The sequence below is a fragment of the Lethenteron reissneri genome, chromosome 20, assembly GCF_015708825.2.
Source record: "Lethenteron reissneri isolate LAM-NWPU_2019-01 chromosome 20, ASM1570882v1, whole genome shotgun sequence".
Taxonomy (NCBI): Eukaryota; Metazoa; Chordata; class Hyperoartia; order Petromyzontiformes; family Petromyzontidae; genus Lethenteron; species Lethenteron reissneri.
In genome coordinates this window covers 17,433,416-17,453,562 of record NC_083798.1, presented here as the reverse complement: position 1 = coordinate 17,453,562, position 20,147 = coordinate 17,433,416, and the positions used below count along the sequence as shown (strand labels likewise).

General features: G+C 43.2%; 1 protein-coding gene across 1 annotated transcript in view; it reads right to left on the bottom strand.

Moving 5' to 3' along the window:
• LOC133344897 (ATP-dependent 6-phosphofructokinase, platelet type-like) overlaps positions 1-20,147 on the bottom strand; it is a 75,435-nt gene that overhangs the window by 43,922 nt on the left and 11,366 nt on the right. The window contains exons 3-15 of the mRNA XM_061555209.1: positions 13,767-13,844; positions 12,404-12,593; positions 10,673-10,838; positions 9,393-9,437; positions 8,592-8,700; positions 7,312-7,407; positions 6,238-6,330; positions 5,968-6,093; positions 5,024-5,088; positions 3,119-3,182; positions 2,097-2,243; positions 1,606-1,676; positions 208-295 (exon numbers count right to left, since the gene is read on the bottom strand). Of these exons, the coding sequence (XP_061411193.1) occupies positions 208-295; positions 1,606-1,676; positions 2,097-2,243; positions 3,119-3,182; positions 5,024-5,088; positions 5,968-6,093; positions 6,238-6,330; positions 7,312-7,407; positions 8,592-8,700; positions 9,393-9,437; positions 10,673-10,838; positions 12,404-12,593; positions 13,767-13,844 (1,338 nt within the window). The remainder of the gene's footprint in view (positions 1-207; positions 296-1,605; positions 1,677-2,096; positions 2,244-3,118; positions 3,183-5,023; positions 5,089-5,967; positions 6,094-6,237; positions 6,331-7,311; positions 7,408-8,591; positions 8,701-9,392; positions 9,438-10,672; positions 10,839-12,403; positions 12,594-13,766; positions 13,845-20,147) is intronic.

The window sequence follows — 20,147 nt, the reverse complement described above, 5'->3', positions numbered from 1 at the left end:
TTGAACTCAAAACGAAAAACACAAGAGGTGGATTTAAAGTTTGAGAAGGGGACACGTGGTCTAAGAAATAATTTAATGAGAATATGAATAATCCACAGTGCAAGGTTTCAAAGCCAATGCTTTAAAATAATTATACCAGTCTTCCATTCAACCCCCACAATGAATAAGACAATGAGGGAGAATTCAAGCGCATTGTGTAGCCCTTACCTCAAATCCACCAATGATCAGTAGGGCAGATATGGAGTGTTTTTGGATCTGTTCGACGATTTTGTCCAGAAACTTGTTAGGAAGGGTCCTGTAGAACATACACGAAGCACCCGTGCTCCTTCATCATTCCAGAGTATTCACTTACCATAAAAGTATCGTGTATGGAATTCCAAACCTGCATTTCAGAGCATTCCAACTTCGGGCCACACACGATTCAGTACATTACGGTAGTTTTGTATTAATATCTGGCTGGGTGACGGGATGATTCGTACAATTGGCTCAGATTCACAATGTAGTGAGTTCAATTCTGGCCAAAAGTAAACACCCCATCATACTCTCAAGGTCAATAAAATGAACATCATCAGTGGTTATCATTTGAAGAGACTGGCCTTAACCATCTATATATATAAAATCGCAAATCTGTCTGTCTGTGTGTCGCCGGACCATACGCAGTTTCATTGGACGAAATGTGAGGGATTTGCGAGACGCGATTGGTCCGGCGGTTGCCCCTGGCAACGGGTAGCGACGCATTCGCTGCGGGATGGACGCCATTTTTAATTCCCGTTAAAAATATGCGCACGCATTAACACGCGACTCTGAGGTAAGTTCATCAAAGTTTCACGTCCTCTTCACTCCCCCCCCCACCCGATGTGTGCAATTACTATTATAGGGTCGGTAGATAATAAAATTATAGCGATTAGACAGTATTATTGTAGCGCGGGAGGGGGGGGGGTTAACGGCCCCAGTACCCAGCCTCAGCCGGGTGGGCAATTTAGGCCGGAAGCTCTGCACGGTACTAGGCCTCGACACCCCACCACACTATAGGCCGTACATATTACTGCACAGCGGCCGAGGAGATCGTGGCGGGGGGGGGGGGGGGTAGCAGCCCATCTGTGTATATATGTAAGGTTATTAAGAAATATATTTTTCACCCGGGCAACGCCGGGTACCTATGCTAGTGGTAATGTGTAAATATGACCGATGTCTCAGGGCCACGAATGGAGAAGAGCACCACACCATTGAAAAGTTGAGCATGAAGACAATTGAATTTCACTTTCAATTATATCACCAAGTATATCCTAAGTAATACTATTGGAGTCAAGTTATGAGACGAAAAAAAGTCTTGAAATTTCAAAGACATTAGTAAGTATGTAGAACTTATTTTGCGCCGTACGAAGCCAACCGTGTTAATCGAAGGTAAGGGAGAAGGACAACAAACTAAACACAGTTTTAAAGATATTAGTTTTCAATTTTTTTAATAAAAAAAATTGCATTGTATCACGTGAATGAACAGTTTCCTAAAGACCACTTTGTGTTTCCCACGTGTCATTGCAGTAATGGCAGAAAGCCGTGCCATCACTTCGAGTGAGTGTGGGTTTAGCGTGCTGTGGAACTCACCGTTTGGTGCCCAGCGTAGCGCCTCCACGTCCAGTCCATCCACCAACATCACTCCAACCAAACTCCTCCACCTATACTCACACACAACACTTGATTGTGTTCAAATCGTTGCATTCAAGTTGAGTTGTCTTAAGGAGAGAAACACTTTTTGGAAAAATTCACAACAAAAAGCAGAACCATCAGTGTCAGAGAACAGCCATCAACGACGGCTCAATGTTTCATAGTCACATAGCCATCATGAACCCTCTCAGGCAACCAGCTAGTTCTAACACACATAAGATATTGTGGTTATGTATGTTGAACTTCTTTCACACCGTACATAGCCAACCATGCTAATAAGAGGTGTGGGAAACCCAGAGGTCCATTCACCATTTGGATACCGGTGGCTATTATTAGGGGGGGGGGGGCGTGAAGGCTAATGGTTCCATGGGAAGTCAGCCAATGGTCAAGGAGGGTCTTGTGATGGCAGAGGAGATAGCGCGGGGCGGTACCTGTCCCTTGGCGAGGCCCTCAAAGCCATCGTGTACCGCGTACATGCGGTGGCCCTCCGAGATGCCCACCCGGATCGCCGCACGGACCGCCGCATTCATGCCGGCCGCAGGAGCGCCCACGCACAGCACTGCCACGGAGAAGCCGCTCTGCACACACACACACACAGGCACACAGGGTAGAGCAAGCGGCGGCAGGTACCAGAGAAGTGACAGAGGGAATATCAGAATAATAATATTTATTTATACTGGAGGAATCCGATGAGCTCTCAAGCTATTCTTCACAGATGTCCTGTAGGAACGTTACAACAACAAACAGAACAAAACATGATACTAGTGCAAAGTACAAGAGAGGTAAAAAAATTACCTAAACACATACAAATACAACTAAACCATTCCCTTTCTACCAGGCAAAGCCCAGTGAGGTATTAACTTATTTTTCAGAAGCGACCTAGCCACAGATGATAGCTCAACAAATCAGCCCATCATTTTGACATTTACAGCACCAAAATAATCTAAATAATCTCATTGTATATAACAAAGTGTATAACAGTTATTGGTCTCAGTGCTCCAAGCCGTACTAAAAAGTACTGTATGATAGGTTCGTGACTGACCGTCTTGAATACAGAAATCTAGGGGAGGTCAGATTGGTGATGGTGGGGGTCAGAAATCTGCATTTTCAAATGTTCTTATGAACAAAGTTGAGTGCTAGCTTGGATGCAAAGTTAAAGTGCCTTCATGAGAAATGGGTAGTACACATTTTCATTTGCAGCCATCAGTTCGTGGTTAAAATTCCACAATTTCACATTGTCTGACGTGGCCCAATGATATACGTTTTCACTTTCCAAAGGGAAATCAGAGTAGCTCTAAAAATGCAATGTAAAAACATTGAAACCTAAAAGAACCATGATCAGTGTTGCAAAATAGATATGTTTGTTTAGAATCTTTTGCCATAAAAAGAAAACCCACCATGTAAGTAAAATATACTGAGATATTATTGTCCAAAGGCAAACAAAACAACAAACCTTCTTGATCTCTGATTTCTTGTGTGCCAACAAGCGGTATATGTTCAGATTATTCTCAAAGCTCCTAAGAGACAAAGAGAAAAGATACAGATCATAGCTGGGATGATTAGCCAATTACCGGGACTTCTCTACTTACGAACGAGTTAGGTTCCAGAGGTCTGTTTGTAAGTCGATTTGTTCATAAGCCCAACTTTACTCCTGTCGATTCCAAACATGTTGTACGGCATGTACATTAAACATGGGAAATTGCTTGAACAGTTGTATAATCTCCTGTAGATGTAGATGCCACTGGTTCTTCATGTTTTGCAGATGAAGATCCTAATTTCCTTTGGTGCTCGTGTTTCCTCTCTACTTTCTTGAAAATTTTACCAAGAGATGTCTGCACAGTTGCTCTCTTATTCTCTTCATACATCAACTTGTAACAGGCAATAGCATCGTGAAAGCTGCCAACACCTTCGTAAGCCTTTCAGTGTTTCGGTCCCGAGACTCAAAACAAGCAAGTGCTTGATACTGAACAACCACCGCCATGTATTGCGGCGGTTGAATTTACGACTCTTGGTCCAAACAGGCAACTGAACATTCGAGCAGGTTTGTTCCTATCTCTGAAAGTTTGTAAGTTTAATTCTCGTAAGTAGAGGAGTCCCTGTATATCGATTTGTCCACTAAAAATGATCATTTACTAATTGCAGCTGCCACTACATTCTGCCGCCCGAAGGTGAGAAACTCCTACAGGCCACATAAAGCATGACGCGGGTAATGATATCGATGACATCACCATCCTCCGCTCATCACTTTCCGTCCAGCAGCATACTTTGAAACAGAGGTAAGACTTTTTTTCACCCCAAAATTTATTATGAAGAGTCTATTTATAGATCTAATTATCTGTACAGTAATCATTCACCAGCCCAAAGACACTGAAGGCGATGAGCACCACAACATTACTTGCTTGAGCAGAGACACACTGTAAATGTCATATTTCTCTCATCTCCTAACAGCAATTGAATTTTCATCTCCTTCTGGGTTATAATGTTACACATTACACCCCAGACAGCAATTATACATGTGGTGAAGCCACGAGAAAATAAAACCAATCCTAATTGATCTGTGTAAGCAACCCTGAAAGCTGGTCGTCTGCAAGCAGTTCTTCAAACTGCTGATCCATAAAATGTGCTGTGGCCTTTGTGTCTCCCGGGTATCAAGATAACAGATGTGAAGGAACAGCCAAATCGGGGCTATTTTCACTTATTTCCGGAGCACTCCCAAGGACCATTACACCCGATGAGACGTCTCCTGCCGTAAAAGCAGCCACCCATTACGAATTTGACCGGCATCTCCAGAACGAATGGAAATTTAATAAGCTAGACACAACAGCCAATTACACATGATTTCATACAATTCGCTTCACTCGATGGAAATTAACCACTACTGCACATCGTGATGGAAGGAAGTCAGAAACATTGTTTTTTATCACGTACTCTTATGAGTCCAGTCCATCACAAAAAATGCGTGCAAAATTGTGAAGCCATAATAAATGCGAGCGCAATAGAAATTAATTGAGCAGCCAAGCATGCCGTATTTTCTAAAAAAATCTTTTTCAAATCAACCTCTTGTGTTTTATGTTGTCATTCATAAGGCGATGAGTTCAACTCCTGATCAATGGTCAACTGAGCCAAATTGATAAAAGGAGTGCACTACTTTGTGAGAAGGTAATAGTGGGTTGTGCTCGCTCAGGGGCTGCCAATGTAGAGGGGACCATTCCACCATGGAAAGTCCTCAAATAGCAGTGTCCTCATAGCTGAACAGAAAAAAATGTAAGAAAACATACAAGGTGGCCAACAATCACGCCTGCAATGGGTGCTACTTCATGAAATTAGCTTGATGGGAAACATGGACACGCGCACATACCTGCCACGCAGCTTGACAGCCTCGTCAAACCTGCATTCGTCCATCGCTTTCTGCACATCTTTAGTCTGTGGGAGGAGGGGGGGGAGGATTAAAGAGGAGCACTGTAATCGTTGCAATCTTTTACATTCAAGAAACCTTCTCCCGCACCCGATAGATCACCATTCAAGACTTACAGCGGAAAAATTGCATCTCATGTCTCTTCAGCATTTTTTGAATATGCAACATTAGTTAAAAATAGGGTTTTGCATGCTGACAAATGTAACCAAATCTGTGAACCAAGAGGCCTAGTTGAAATTCGTTACAGGTTGTTCACAACATGGGAGACATAGATGTATTTCATCCTCAAAGGCTCATCAGAAAGCCACGGAAAGTGCACAATGTCATACCCATAACACGATGGCCATTTTTTATTGGATGAGTTTTTTGTGCAGTCGTCAGTGATGTAAACTTGAGAGATCGGTTTAAATATGTGTGAGAAACTCAGATTCAAACCCAGCATCTCAAAAGTGCCAGCTCAGTGTTCTAACAGCCATGATGACCCCCTTTAATCATCTGGCCACCTCACTTCTCGAAGCAATTCACGGGCATGTCTTCATAAATAACCAATGTGTCTCCATGCTGAAATGAATTTAATGTTGAGTGGCGCTCATCTTTGTAGATGGCCCAGAGCCAGTGCTAGAAATTACGTGTTCCTATGGTAGGAACCAGTTACACTACAAGTAAAGCATTGTTGAAATCCCACAAAGTGTTAAATTCCCCATTTATCAACCACGGGAAGGGATGTTGGGGACGAATTTGCCACCAATCTGGATTCGCACTCGCAATGTTGCCGAGTGCGCTGATCACAGTGCGACGCTGCCCGACCGGAGTGCAGCGAGCCCACGTGTTCTACGAGTGCAGCCCAGACGAACGGGCATGTAGCAGGGTCCAGCACTGTACCTTACCATCTCAACGCATTCCATGAGGGGCAGTCGCACCGCCTGGTTCCCGGAGAGTGACACCACACAGGCAGGCGTGTCTGCGGCGGCCTCCAGCAACGCCAGCACGGCCTCCACGCCCATGCGGCTGCCCTGTAGCCATGGATGCACACACGCGCGCACACATGGACACGCAGATGCAAAGGTCCGTATTTTTTTAAACTTTAAGACTTTCCACATATCACCATTCAGAGAACGAAATAGGGACGCCGCCTCATGTAAGGTCAGCAGTTGTACCAGGATGCGGTCGAAGGCAGAAGGCGTCCCCCCACGCTGCACGTGTCCTAGGATGGTCACCCGCGTGTCAAAGCCCAGACACTTTTTAATTAGCTGTAGAGAAGATTACACAGCAAGCAACATCCAGAGTTTATTTCAGAAAAACAGACTCTAACCCATAAATTAGTTATTCTATGTCAAAGAAAACGTTTCCCACTTGTCAGACAAGCCTCTTGAGGGCCCTTGTTTGCAGATGAGCCTGAGCTCATGATACAAATTCCACATTCCCAAGGTAGGGGTGAGTCTCGCTCCTTACGATAACCACTGCTGACTTCCCACAATTAATCAAGTTAAAATCCAAGCTGGGAACCGAGTTCTGATTATTATAACAACTATAATTATGTTTGCGATTCTACCCGAACCACAGCACCACTTTTCAGTTCCGTGAGCGGGAAATGAGAATTAATCAAAAGACTTGGCGACAACACATTCAGGCGTACAGCCAAAGTGCCCTCTGGTGACATCACAGCCACTTGCATTCTCAATGTGAAAACCCTGCCTAGATCACACACAAGATGCATTCTCTTTGGTTCTTTCGGTAAAGTCACGTAGGTATAAAATAAAATAAATCACGACGTAGGTATAAAATAAAATAAATCACGACGTTTCGATCGCTCTCTCGCTAGTTCAGCAGTTCCACTGCTGGATTATATTTTTTCCGCCTGAGGACGACCACTTGTGTTCTGATTGAAACGTCGTGATTTATTGTATTTTATACCTACGTGACTTTACCGAAAGAACCAATAGAGTATCGATTCCTGCATTAACGAAAGCTTCAAATCAACACAAGATGCATTGTTGGGAGTCTCTCCATCTGGAATATCACCACAATGCACTGAGGTGAATTTGAAAGAGGCACACTGTTCTGTGGCTACTTTTGCTATTTGGTGCCATTTTCTTTTTTGCACTAAGGGTCTGATGCTTATAATTAACTTCATACATATGTATGTATTCAGCAGTGTTGCTAAAAAAAAGTGTTGAGCTTTGCTATAGAGATGTAATATCATCCATGGAACCACAATGCTCCCTCCTCGCCTGTCGGATGGAGTCGGAAGTGATGGGCTTGCCGTGCCGGTCAATGGCCCCCTCCGCCACGATGACGATGTTCAGTCGCACTCCACGGCCCCGCGTCTGCAGCAAAAATTGAGATGTACCAACATATGCATATATATACACACACACACATAGGAGTAATGAGATATTCGTAGATTTGAAGCTTTCGTGACTGCAAGGAATCATACTCTTAGGTTTTTCAGTAAAGTCACGTAGATAAAAAATAAATAATAAAAATACAATTGAAATAATAAGAATTTTTATTTTATTTCAATTATTATTTAAATTATATTTTTATTACTTATTTTTTACCTACGCGACTTTACCGAAAAACCTAAGCGTATGAGATATTCGTATATACACATACAGCTAATGGCACCTGTTGAGCATCTGTTTAGTGACCACTCAAGGCAGAAGCAGTTATAATGACATTGTGATGTACTATTAACTACACGTAGAGAAACAGTGTACAATTATAAGGCTTCAGAGTCTATTGCAGACATTTGTAAGCGAAAAAGCCAGATTAAGGCACCTTTATAGGATGATTATAATTAGTGATGTTCAATAAGTTACCCTCAGGCACTTTGTATGTTTTAGGCTTAAGATACATGTCCAAAGTTCATACACACAAACGAAAGCACCCATTGTATTATTAAAGTTTAATATTAATTTCTTGAAGTTTGCAAAAGCACACCAAAGCACCTTTATAATCCTTGGATTCCAATGTTAATGCCCAAGACTTGCAGAGCCATCCTAAGACACCTTTACGAATCTAACGGTTGAACTTTCATCTCCAGGGCACAGAGCAGAAGATTCACATATTTAACAAACATGCAACTGCTTAAAATCACCAAATATGCTCATGTAGTTAGTGTCACAGCTGCCTCTCTAACCTGTTTCTCTTATATCAACAAGTGCAGAACCTGATATGCTATAACATGCATGTATATATGCCACAGCCTATATGTCCATAGAGGATACCTTGCATTACGCGTGTTAGACCATAACGAGTGGGGTCTCGAACTTAAAATGAAATGCAATATTAAATGTTCGTGGCAAGGATGCTTTACTCTTTTTCTGATAACATCCCTGGTCAGCTGGACAAGACTGATAGGGCATGTGCTGTTAGTGAGCACCTATTGATGCTGGCATTGCACAGCGATCGTTCAATTACGATCGAGCATTCTATGCACAGCCCCACCTAACCCAATCTGTGTTTACGGGCCGCCACTAATCTGCTCTGACGTTCATGTGGTGCTCACATCGGACAGCGTGCTGCACATTTTGTCCTCCCATCCATCCTCGGGAGGGCACTCAGGAATAAAAGTCCAGTCAGCACCACACACAAGTGCTGTCACCAGTGCCAGGTATCTGCACATGCACAAACACAAAAGACAAATCCAATAAAATGCCATTTAGCCTGATTTTTGATGTTCAAACACTGCACTAGATAAAATAATTTGTGTTTGACTGAACCTAGGAAAGGCCCACATGGTGCTTTCCACATTTCTTATCTACTGCCTGGAACTGAACCCAGATGATTGGATTGTAGCACAGTGCATGAACTACTGCTCCACACATGCACGCACACATGTGCTTACATTGTACACGTACGATTAAACATACCAAAAAACTAAATTGGCCAAACTTCCAAAGAGGAATCCTCTTGGAAAAGAATCCTGCAAGACTCAGTGATTAAAAGACTATAATGTAAGTATGTATGTTGAACTTCTTTGGCACCGTACGTAAAGAACCATGATAATCAGCTCAGTTCAGTTCATTAATCGGAGGTGCGGGTGAAGGACAACAAACTAAACACAAAAAGCAGTTCTAAAGAAATGAATTTCAACCTATATTCAAAATTGCATAGCTCCAGTGGCTGCCTAATATCGGAAGAGCGTTCTAGACGGCCGCAGAAGCATACCTGAAAGCGCACGATGTAGTGATTGTCTTTGTTCGATGGTTCGCCAAAAGCTGCTGCGAGGATAACCTAGAGTTTGCGTGATGGTTTATGCACATAATAAGCACATGTATCTTGCATGCATGCAGGCACTCACACCTACCCGCAGTGTCTGCCCATCACCTCCAGGACAAAGGAGCGCTGGTGGCTGGAAACAAACAAAAACAATTTGTTAGTCACATGGAAAGAAACTTTTTTCCCAATATGAATCGTTATTAGTATTAAGTAAAAACACGTTTTTTGGGTCAAGCTATAGCAGCGCCTGACTACAGTTTAATTCCTGGTCAGAAGTCAACTCTATTGCTTCATCTCTCCAGCACCCATTAAAAAGGTACCACTTTGTAGGATTTCAAACAGTGGTTGTTCAATAGATAACATCGCTACTTCTATAGGAATATAAAGTTTCAACTATTGGTTAGAAATGGTTGGCCATAGGAGATGAGCACTGCCATAATATTTTCTGATATCCTAGAGAAGGCATAAGACTGGTTGAATGGAGCCTCTCTACCATCTCCTCCAGTGCATCTGAAGATAGAATTGTATTGAGATGCTCAACGGAAGATGCAACCAAGAAAATTGCTCTTGATTTTAGATTGATATCCGAACTTCAAACATGAAGGAATTCCCTTAATGAGAAAAACTGAAATCCGTGATCAATTATGTTATGCCGCCCTCTAGTGGCATAACTAATGTGTGAAGTGGAAGATGGCAGCCTTCACAAAGCCCACTGTTAAGTGAGAAATCACGACGAATGCCATGAACGCGGCGACCGAAAATCGATCATCGATCTCAGTCTCCAGAGTAACAAGACAAGCCACGAACACCACTATTGTAGGACTGCCATAAATTGCAATACAGATGGAGGCTTGGAACACTACGATGCCACGGATGTGCAACGCATGGTGGAACCCAGCCATACTAAGCCAAAGTAATTCAGCATCATGCCTAGAAGTTTTAAACCCATAACGGCTGTGCTCATTCTTTGAATGACATAGATGGATTTTAATATGATTTAGCATGTCTGAAGCAGCAAATTTTAACTGACACGTTGCCACAGATTGGTCTTATTTTGGTAAAACTAAAACAACCCAAATAACAATGTAATTGTCTGCCCACACAGATCCCAAACTGCATTGTACTGTATCCAGCCTACGTGAATGTGCATATAAGTGCACACATGTGATGAGCTCAATCTTCCTTTGCGCCGAGTGCTTTGCTAAGGGTTGGCATCAACATGGTGACGAACTCGTGCGATGTGTTGTGAGCTGTGCTTAGGTCTGAATGTATTCATCCGTGAGTGTGTGAGCGATGCATTAAAACTGCATTGCATTGCATGCTGCACCCCAATCTCCGTAAACACGTGCGCGTCCATGCGTACATTACCTCTGCGCTGTGGTTGTGATAGCGTCCACCACCTCGATGATGCGGTGTAGTGCCGAGTCCGTGCCGATCGTCATGTCGGTGCCACAGAAGTCATTGTCGATGGAGCCGACCATGCCCACAATGTTGAGGTGCGTGAACTTCTGTGCCATCTCCCCCGTTATCTGGTCTGCCCGTGGGGAAAGCAGCAGCAGCAATATGATCTCCCTTCTGCCACAACTTACGGGACCCCTACTGCGATTCAGTTCTATTGCCCAGACTTCGCAGTCTGCCGCTGGGCTGATTGTTGATAAACTAAGACAAACATCAAGGTGTTTCCATGCTCAAATGAGTGAGGAACAGTGCTCATCCCCATTGGCAGCCCACAGCCAGCCATAGAAATGTCACGACTCTTTTGGGAGGGATGAGAACAATCTTCAAGCGGTATTAATGAGGACCTAGATTATACTCTGAGCTCTACTTGATAGTCTGTTGTTTTAATTAAAAATGTGCTCAATATATTACCAAATTACTAAAAAATACAAGATCTGACATTTAGTTTATTTGAACATAAAATGCAAGTTATTATAAAACACTTATTAAAGCCAACGTTCGATACAGAGGCTGTGGTGTAACCAGAACCAACACCCAGCTACTTCGGCCTTTCCAGTGCGAATATTTCCCACCACACCAGGCACACATTTAAGACAGTCCACTGGGGGGAGACACAGAACAGCCTGAGATACAACGTACCACTGATGCCACTGATGCTATCCATGACCAGGAAGTTAACCAAGTGTTTAGGCAATGTGCTAAACAATAAACCACCACACCTTACATATATGTGGTGTAATTGATGTGGGTAACGTTGTGTAGCGACAATACCGTGTTGGTGGTACTGTATGGGCAGAGCCTCTCCCTGGCACCATATGGGCATACCAGGGTAGAGGCTGGGTAAACACGAGGGGGCACGTGACCGGATGAGGTGCGAAAGGGGACCAGGATTGAGGATGAGAGGAACACATGAGGTGGGCCCTGAACCCTCACGAAGGATCTGGAAAAAGAGGCGTGGCCAAGGGCGGGGCCTGGCCACACCGTAAGGATAAAGGCCGAGCCCCGGGGGGGGCTGGGGTTCGTCCTGGCTGGGATGAAACCTTCGTCGTCGTGGTCTTCGGTCTCCGGGCGTCGCACACGTGGACCAGGCAGCGTGTTGGCTGACCTGGTCCGATTTAGTAGTTGCCCCGTCCAGAATGTAAATAGCCATCTACTCCAAGTGTATATAGCTAAGTGTAGGAACGGTGGGTTACCACCTTATGTCGTTATCCCGTTAGTTAATAAACGTGTTGCCTCCAATTTCTAGTGTGCGCCCTGATTGAACCCATTACACATACTGTATACACACACACACACGAGTGGACATACAAATATTTATAATACAGGAAAGTGCTGTTAGCAAGCACCTGCATTCGATACTCAGCCATAAAGAGCATAAGTGGGCCGTTTTATCTTAACATACATTGGGACTCCCCTACAGTATCTCGTTCATAAATGAGTATCAGCCAGGTTCGTGCTTAGATCCGTGGTATTTTTGAGACATGCTATAGCATGCTATAGATAGTCATACCAGGCAGACAAAGGTGGCCAAAGCAAGGCTAGTTCTGGCCATACTTCCCCTAACAGAGCAACGCCGACCTTAGCATGCACTCACTGATGCAAACTTCACACGCACGCACACACGCTTGCTCGCGCTCTCACCGTTGTTGACCAGCTCCTCGAGCAGGCCGCTCCACTCCTCGCGAAAGAGGTTGGCCCCCGTGAGGCTGCCATCGCCGCCGATCACACACAGGTTTGAGATGCCACGCTGCACCAGGTTCAATGCCGCCTTCAGCCGCCCCTCGCGCTCGCGGAAGTCCTTGCAGCGAGCACTGCCGATCACCGTGCCGCCCTGCAGTCCACACACACGCGCGCCCATATGTATGCAAAACAAAGACAAAGTTCCCCCCCCGTAGAGCCTTAACAAGACTGTTGGGGCAAGTGATGTTAGCGAGCACCTTTGAAGGCCGGCATGGCACATGAGGGGGTGGGTGACCAGCACCATGCCCGACCACCTTTGTCTCCTGAGTGGCAATGTTTACACACCATTGCACCAGGTACTCATTTGAGGCCAAATCGGCCTAGGAGAGGCCCAGGTTTGTTTCAGGCAATCGTCACAGTGTTGGTTATGAGCGGGAATCAAACTCTGGCAGCTGGGTTCATAATGCAGCGTGCGAACCGCTACACCACTGCTCCTCACAAAGATACATATCCCCATATAGCCTTAGCAGACTGTTGGGACAAGTACTGTTAGCGAGCACCTACATACATACACGCATATATTCACAGAAACATGTGCATATGTACGCACAAACATGGGCATCTGTACTGGGGAAAGGGAGGCCAGGTTAAGGGATTTACAGACTGTATGGATAACAAAGGAGGAGAATGAGCAATCTTCCACAACAAGCCAAATGCTGACTGGGAGGACTTCAACAGAAAACGTTGTTTTGTGACGCAGAGAGCGTGTATGGGGGGAAATAAAGTGGCTTGAGGGGGGGAGAGGTAGGACAGTGTGGAGGGGAATAAAGTGAGATGAGAGGGGAGAGGTAGGCAGGAGCGAGTCCACAGATGATCGTGAAGATGATGTATGTATTCATGTTGAACTTCTTTCGCACCATACGTAGCCAACCGTGCTAATTGGAGGTGCAGGGGAAGGACAACAAACTAAACACAAATTCATCCAGGATTGGAATGAGATCAGTATATTCACGTGATCTGGAGTTAAGGTATTGTGGGAGACCATAGATGAGAGTTACATTTGTCGTGTCCGGATGTGGTAACAGGTGTCACACGATGGGACTCTCATTATTAGAGGCATGTGCACTTTCATGGAATGTTAGTGAAATTCCCATACAATATAACTTTAATCACAGGTGAGCCACTACTCATTAATTTCCATACCAATGTCCCTGTGCAATAAGCATTGGCATATTGCTCATGGCTCAGGCACTTGTGCAAGTATTTCTAGACGAAGTCTGTGGGGGCCACGGTGTGAATACCGCGTGCGAGCATATATTGGTACCAGTTGCAGGATGCTGGAGACACGGTCCCACGAAGCCTCCTGGATGTGCTCCCCTCCATCCACCATACCCTGGTAGCCCTGCCGATCACAAATACACACACAGACAGACAAAGGTCCCCCATTAACTTTATAGACTTTTGGAGCAGGTGCTGCTAGGGAACAACTAGTAAGGCTAGTATGACATTCAAGCGAGCCGTGTGGCTAAACCCACGTCCGGACTTGTTTATGCCGATGTTCACACATTTAAGACCAAGTCAACTTAAAGGAGACCCAGTACAGGTTTAGTTACCACCTGTCACAAAAATGTATGGCCGGTAATCAAATAACGATGATCAGGATCATAACGCGTACACAAATTACTATACCAACGTTCGTCCACACACAACAGCAGCCACCATTCATCACTAAGTGAGGGTGACGTCACAACAGCGCTTGTGCCAGGCTAGGTGCACTTTTAAGGCCGTGTGAAGTGTTGAAGGCTCAGTGGCATGTCACAGGACAGACTCAGGTATTATGGGTTAATTGACTGAGATAACTGGCAAATGCAACGCCTATGCTCCCCAATATGCTAGCTTTAAGTAATTTAGTCACCTGGTACTCTGCTCATTTTTGTGAATGTTGCTCCTCTGCCCTCCGTTGTTGTTGGAGGGCGACTGCCTCCAACTGTCCAATACCATCATTCTCAGGACTCCTCTACAGAAGCTGACACTGCTTGGTACCAGTTATTAGGAATTTAAATCAGTTTCAAATCCTCCGATATACATCAGCCCATCTCCTTTCCAGCCTGTACCATGCCTGTTTAGCCCCCTCTATCAGAAGCCGCTTGGCTCGGGATGCTGGCCAACACAACCTCGCCTAACGGAGGAATTCACTGATATATCAAGGATGTGTGAACTCCTAACACAATGTAGCCTGATGAAACCCAGGATAGAATTAATGTTTAAGTTCGCACAAGTATTATTTTAAAGGGGTCCATGTTTTCGAAGTATAAAAAAGAGAGGGCATAATTTTAGTAGAGACCCAAAAATGTACATGGAGCAAGAGGCTAGGAGCTTCGACTGATTCAAAACGACATCTCCGCTGTCCAAACTGGTCGTGAGCACACTGCCAAGGTAAAGGCACTCCTCCACTCTCTCCACAACTGCCCCAGTGTGCATGGAGAGTTCAGGGTGTGGAGTGTTTGATGACATTCAGAAAATACCCAGACAGGTGCTTTGTGCTCCACCTCTCCGCGGGAGACCTATCTTGGACGCAGTACTTCTCCTGACCGCCGTGCCCATAATTGTTCTCAACCAATGGCCATCATCACTTCTTGCAATGAGTCCTGTCAATGCCAGTACAATATGTATCTTTAACATGTGCACGTACTTTCATCCGTGTGCTCTTCTTTCTCTCGGTCAATGTAATTCCAAGCATGCATCTCTCCCTGCTTTTTTGCACATTTTTACTTTCCGATCCATACGTCATAATAAACAAAAAATTGTAACCGATTAAAACACTGCTGTCTCTTTCAAATGTGTCACTCTGACATATCTCCGGTTGTTTAACGAATTTGCTTTAGGGACCTTTTGCTTTGTTCATAGTCATTCTGCACATAGCTTTGCAACGTCATCAATTATTACACATTTCCATACGTGCAGCCAACATGATTAATTTGTATACGTTTTTTGGATGCAATTGTCAATAACATTAAAACAATCTAATGACATGAACAATCCGAATATAAATCTAAGCTATAAGGACTCGTGGTTATAGTAACCAAATTAGAGCCACTATATATATATCTAAAAATACAGGCTAATTGGAATCCTTAGCTGCATTAATGAAGCTTGACCTATTCCTAGAAAGGTCACAAGCAACAGTACAAATTAAAAACCATATTTTACAAACCACACGTTCATGGTGAGATCCAAGCGTAGCACTACAATATTACACAAAGCAACCAACAGTTCCCTAGGTTACACAAAATCATAGGTTAATCTAAAGGTAAAATTATACTCTTTGATGTCACTGAACTTTGGGAATTGTCCATTTGCTAGTCACAAATCGCCCCCCCCCCCACTCCCCATATTCAAAGTCACTTCTGAATATAATAACATATCTGTCTATGACAAAAATACAACAGAGGTTAGGCCAGGACAGTGATCGTCACAAAAATGGGATTGCATCATTCTGAGCAGGCACAGTGGTAAGGATGTGAGGTGCATACTAATAAACCTGTATTGTTAACCAACGTGCAGCGCCCAATTTGTCTGGAAGAATGTGGCATGACGTCAACCATCAATATTCTCACATAAATAAATTAGCATATTGACACAAAAGCTGTTATATTATAATTTTAATCCTGCTACTGTACTGCCAGGAAATGCCACTGCCAGGAACTATGCTCAATGAAACAAAAGCAGAAATGCCTTTAATTACCTGACATCCAGTTTCCATGACATTTTGCTCGCAAATGCCAAGTTATGGCTCAGAAAAAAAACGAAGCCAAGTTTGCACAAAATCCCCTGCACTGTTCATAAAGGCGAACGCTCAGGCAAATTAAATACATTCCATTCACTCCACTTGGTCTTAACAGATTACGAAGTCAGAAAGTTTGAATGCAACCTGACCTTACTGGAGTCAACAAAGGAATGCATTCGAGCTCAGCTGCAAACAGAATATCATCATCAAAAGGATAGAATTGGCTTAAGTGTAGACTTTTTCACGTAAAAGTAGATTTCACATTCTTTGGGTCTCTCGGTAAAGCCACGTAGATATGTAGATACGTGACTTTACCGGAAGACCCATAGAATATGAATTCCTGCAGTCACGTAAGCTTTAAGTCAAGATTGGAACACGATAAGAAAATAAAGTAAACACTACAACAAGTCGGGCACATTAATACAATGCAGAAGAGCAGATTACAAGGAATGGCATGTGAGTGGGTATACGGAATTTAGATACCAAGGAGAAGACAAAGCCAGCTGGTAGGATTTTTTAGGAGCAGGCTTTTGAGGTTGGATATGAACTGTGTATCAGTTGCAAGGTGTGACAGAAAGAAGCAAGTGATGATTAAGTCTGGTAGCATCAACAACAGAGGCCATGGTGACCTATTGATTGTGCTCCAGCCAGCACTGACTAGGATTTTTATTTTATTGACAGTGCTTTGGCAGAGACACAGCATAATTTTCACAAATGTTACACAACAAAACGTCAGCAACTCCAATAAATATAACCCTGTGGCCATCATACATTATAATGAGTGAGTCGCATACTGTTACAACTTTTAGAAGTCCCATAATATATCCGTGACACTCTCGCTTATATAAAACGCTGCGTTCTCCTTGGTAGTCTGTAGCTCGGTATGACTCACCGATGAGCCTTTGTGAGGGTGAAACCTATTCCTATTTCCCACGCTGTGAACAAACAATTACATTTCTGCAGGGCTTATCATCTTAAAGATTGAACTGCGTTTGTCCGTAAGTGAAGGTCAGCACTTTATTGAATCTGTTTATTGTTTATAAATCTAACAGAAGCAACATTCAAAGTGTTTCCCTTCAGAAACAAAAGTAGGGTGGAGCTGATATATTTGAGTTGCAGTAGAACATCCATATTCCTATGGCAGGGGGCTCATTCCTTCATAATGCAACCACTGTCAACTTCTCATCATGTGGAACGTAATAAGTGAACCCTGGGGGGGGGGGGAGATACAGCTTTAGAAGACTCCTAACGAGAACTATAATTATTATCCCTCTGATTGCGAGTCAAACGCTCTTACCACGGCACCACGAGGTCGGATTCATGGGGGGGGGGGGGGTGTTCCACTGTAACAGGAAAGAGGATTTGTTTAGCAAGTAGTGTCTACAGTTCCTGAGCAGGCACATCCGCTTATATTGCTGTTCTTTTTGAGTTCCTGAATATCCAATAACTGTAAAACCAGCCATGCAATATTCAATGTTGGGTGCACCATCAATGCTGATGTCAAGTCGAAAGTGCAATGCAATGTAACTTTCAGTTGACATTGAATGTCAGAGAATTTAATTAAAGACGTATTTCCAATCCAAATCTGGAATGGTTGTGCTGTGTTCAGAGCACATGATTCGCAATCAATGACATAGCCAGTTCAAATCCAGGCCTTACACTGACTCAGCCTATCATTAATTCCCTTCCGGATTGCTAAAATAAATACCACTTTGTAGGGAATGAACAACACCTCATTTTGCATCTCTGATTATCACGGCTGGCTACATACGGAGTGAACGAAGTTCAACATACATACAACAGTTGTAATTTTGAATAGACTGGTCCATTCCATGGGAATGTGAAATGTTTAACAAATCACCGCAGTGCTCATCTGAGCAGAATATTTGACTTCACTAATGCAGTAAAATTCCACTCCATAAAATGACAATTCTCGCTTCCTTTCAAACTTGATCATTATCTAACACGACCGTCGTTAGAAGCAAAACATGATAACTTGACCGATTCATTATGAGATCATGCCAATTTTTTGGCAGTGCAATACTAATGACTTTCAAAAGGCAAGACTAGAAGCAAACCCACCAGTGCTATTTATAACGCCACTCAAAGACAGTTCGTTTACACTTTCAAGCGCGGCTTGCTCTCCAAACCAATTCAATGGATAAGGGTCATTGATTTGTATCACAAATGAAGGCGAAAGCAGCCAGTCTACGTGTAAATGTGCACATCTTCTTGGTAGAGGCAGAGTGTGCTCCAAGTGGTACAGCGACACTATAGATGTTTTATCTGTCTATTGTGGTACTTTTAAGGCCCTGTGTACAGTTGCATAACACTTCCTGAAGTGAAATTGCCCCCTTAAAGGACACACCAATTTACATTGCAAATTAGGGGAAAATATCACTTCAGATATAATTATGCAACCGACCACTGGTGTTTTGTCAATCCTCAGAGAGTTTCACACAGTTCTTGAGAACTTAAAACCCCCGATAATAAATTCAAGGAAGCGGATCTCACTTAGAGACAAATTACCCAGAGGTGATTAAATTCTGGTTGCCAAAGGGATTGGTCAAAACAATATTTATTTTTCAACACCTGGTCTTTTGGGTGAATCACAGTACTCATAAGGACTGCGCAGGATAGACGTAGTAGGTATCAGAGACCACTGGCTCAAATCTGGGTGCCAGCAAAATTTAAATCAGATTACTCTTAGGTTTTTTCGGTAAAGTCACGTAGGTAAAAAAAATGAAAATAAATCAATTGATTTATAAATAATAATAATAATAATAAATGAAAATAAATCAATTGATTTATTTTCTTTTTTTACCTACGTGACTTTACCGAAAAAACCTAAGAGTATGAATCCTTGCAGTCACGAAAGCTTTAAATCTAGAATTAAATCAGATTCTCAAATGTGGAGTTAATTGTCTAAGCCCAATTATGAATTACTTCACAAAACAATTATTTTTTTTAGGGTATTATAGACTGTGATGTTTTAGTTCATAACTGAACGCTCGATGACATTTTCAAATATTGAAGGACTAACGTGCGTGCAGCCACCGCTATACAAGAGGACGAACGAGTGCCATCCAGTGATGAGCAATGGCAACCCACTCGCCACTCTAAAACATGACTTTACATTAATGTAACCTTTTCACAAAACACCGCACAGATTTAATTGACAATTAATAATACACAATATAATTACTGCCCATATACCATATTTACTTTTTAATAATTATTTCAAAGTACAGAATTACCGCAAGGTTTAATCCGAGTCCATCATCACGAAGTAGAGGTGCAAGGCTCAGGCTCGTGGATGTGGAAGGCTGAAGAGATATTCTAATCGGCTTGAAGAGTTAAAAAAATCGTAAAATGTGAAAACAAGAGAGAGAGCGCAAGCCTTGGCAGAGCAATGTGCAACGACCAAGTCATCCACTCCCATGGGTTCACCGAGTTCCATACAGCAGATAAGTATATACCATACAGCAAGTGTACAATTGCATGTCAATTGTATTTTGTACACTGGTTGCAGATAACTGATTACATTTCCCAGTGTTAATTAGCGCATCTAAAATGTCCATACACATGGTTAACACAGTGCACTATGGTCGACTCGTGTAATCGGAATGAATGGGAACACAAGTGCTCTCCAGCACGCAGCTTTGTCTCTGAACTGCTCATGTTTCCATTTCGTGTTGCCTTTGGCTACACAATGCCTTTTACATATACCATAGAGAATTGCACTTTGAAAACACGAGCATAACTCACCGCTTGCATCCTCTACGAGTTTATCAGGAGAAATACACAATAGCTGGAATTTCATATCAGTAGCATACATGTACAAATTCAGAATGACCTTTAATAATAACGGTTGACAATTCATGTGTAGAAATGTACACAAATACCAAGTGACAAGTG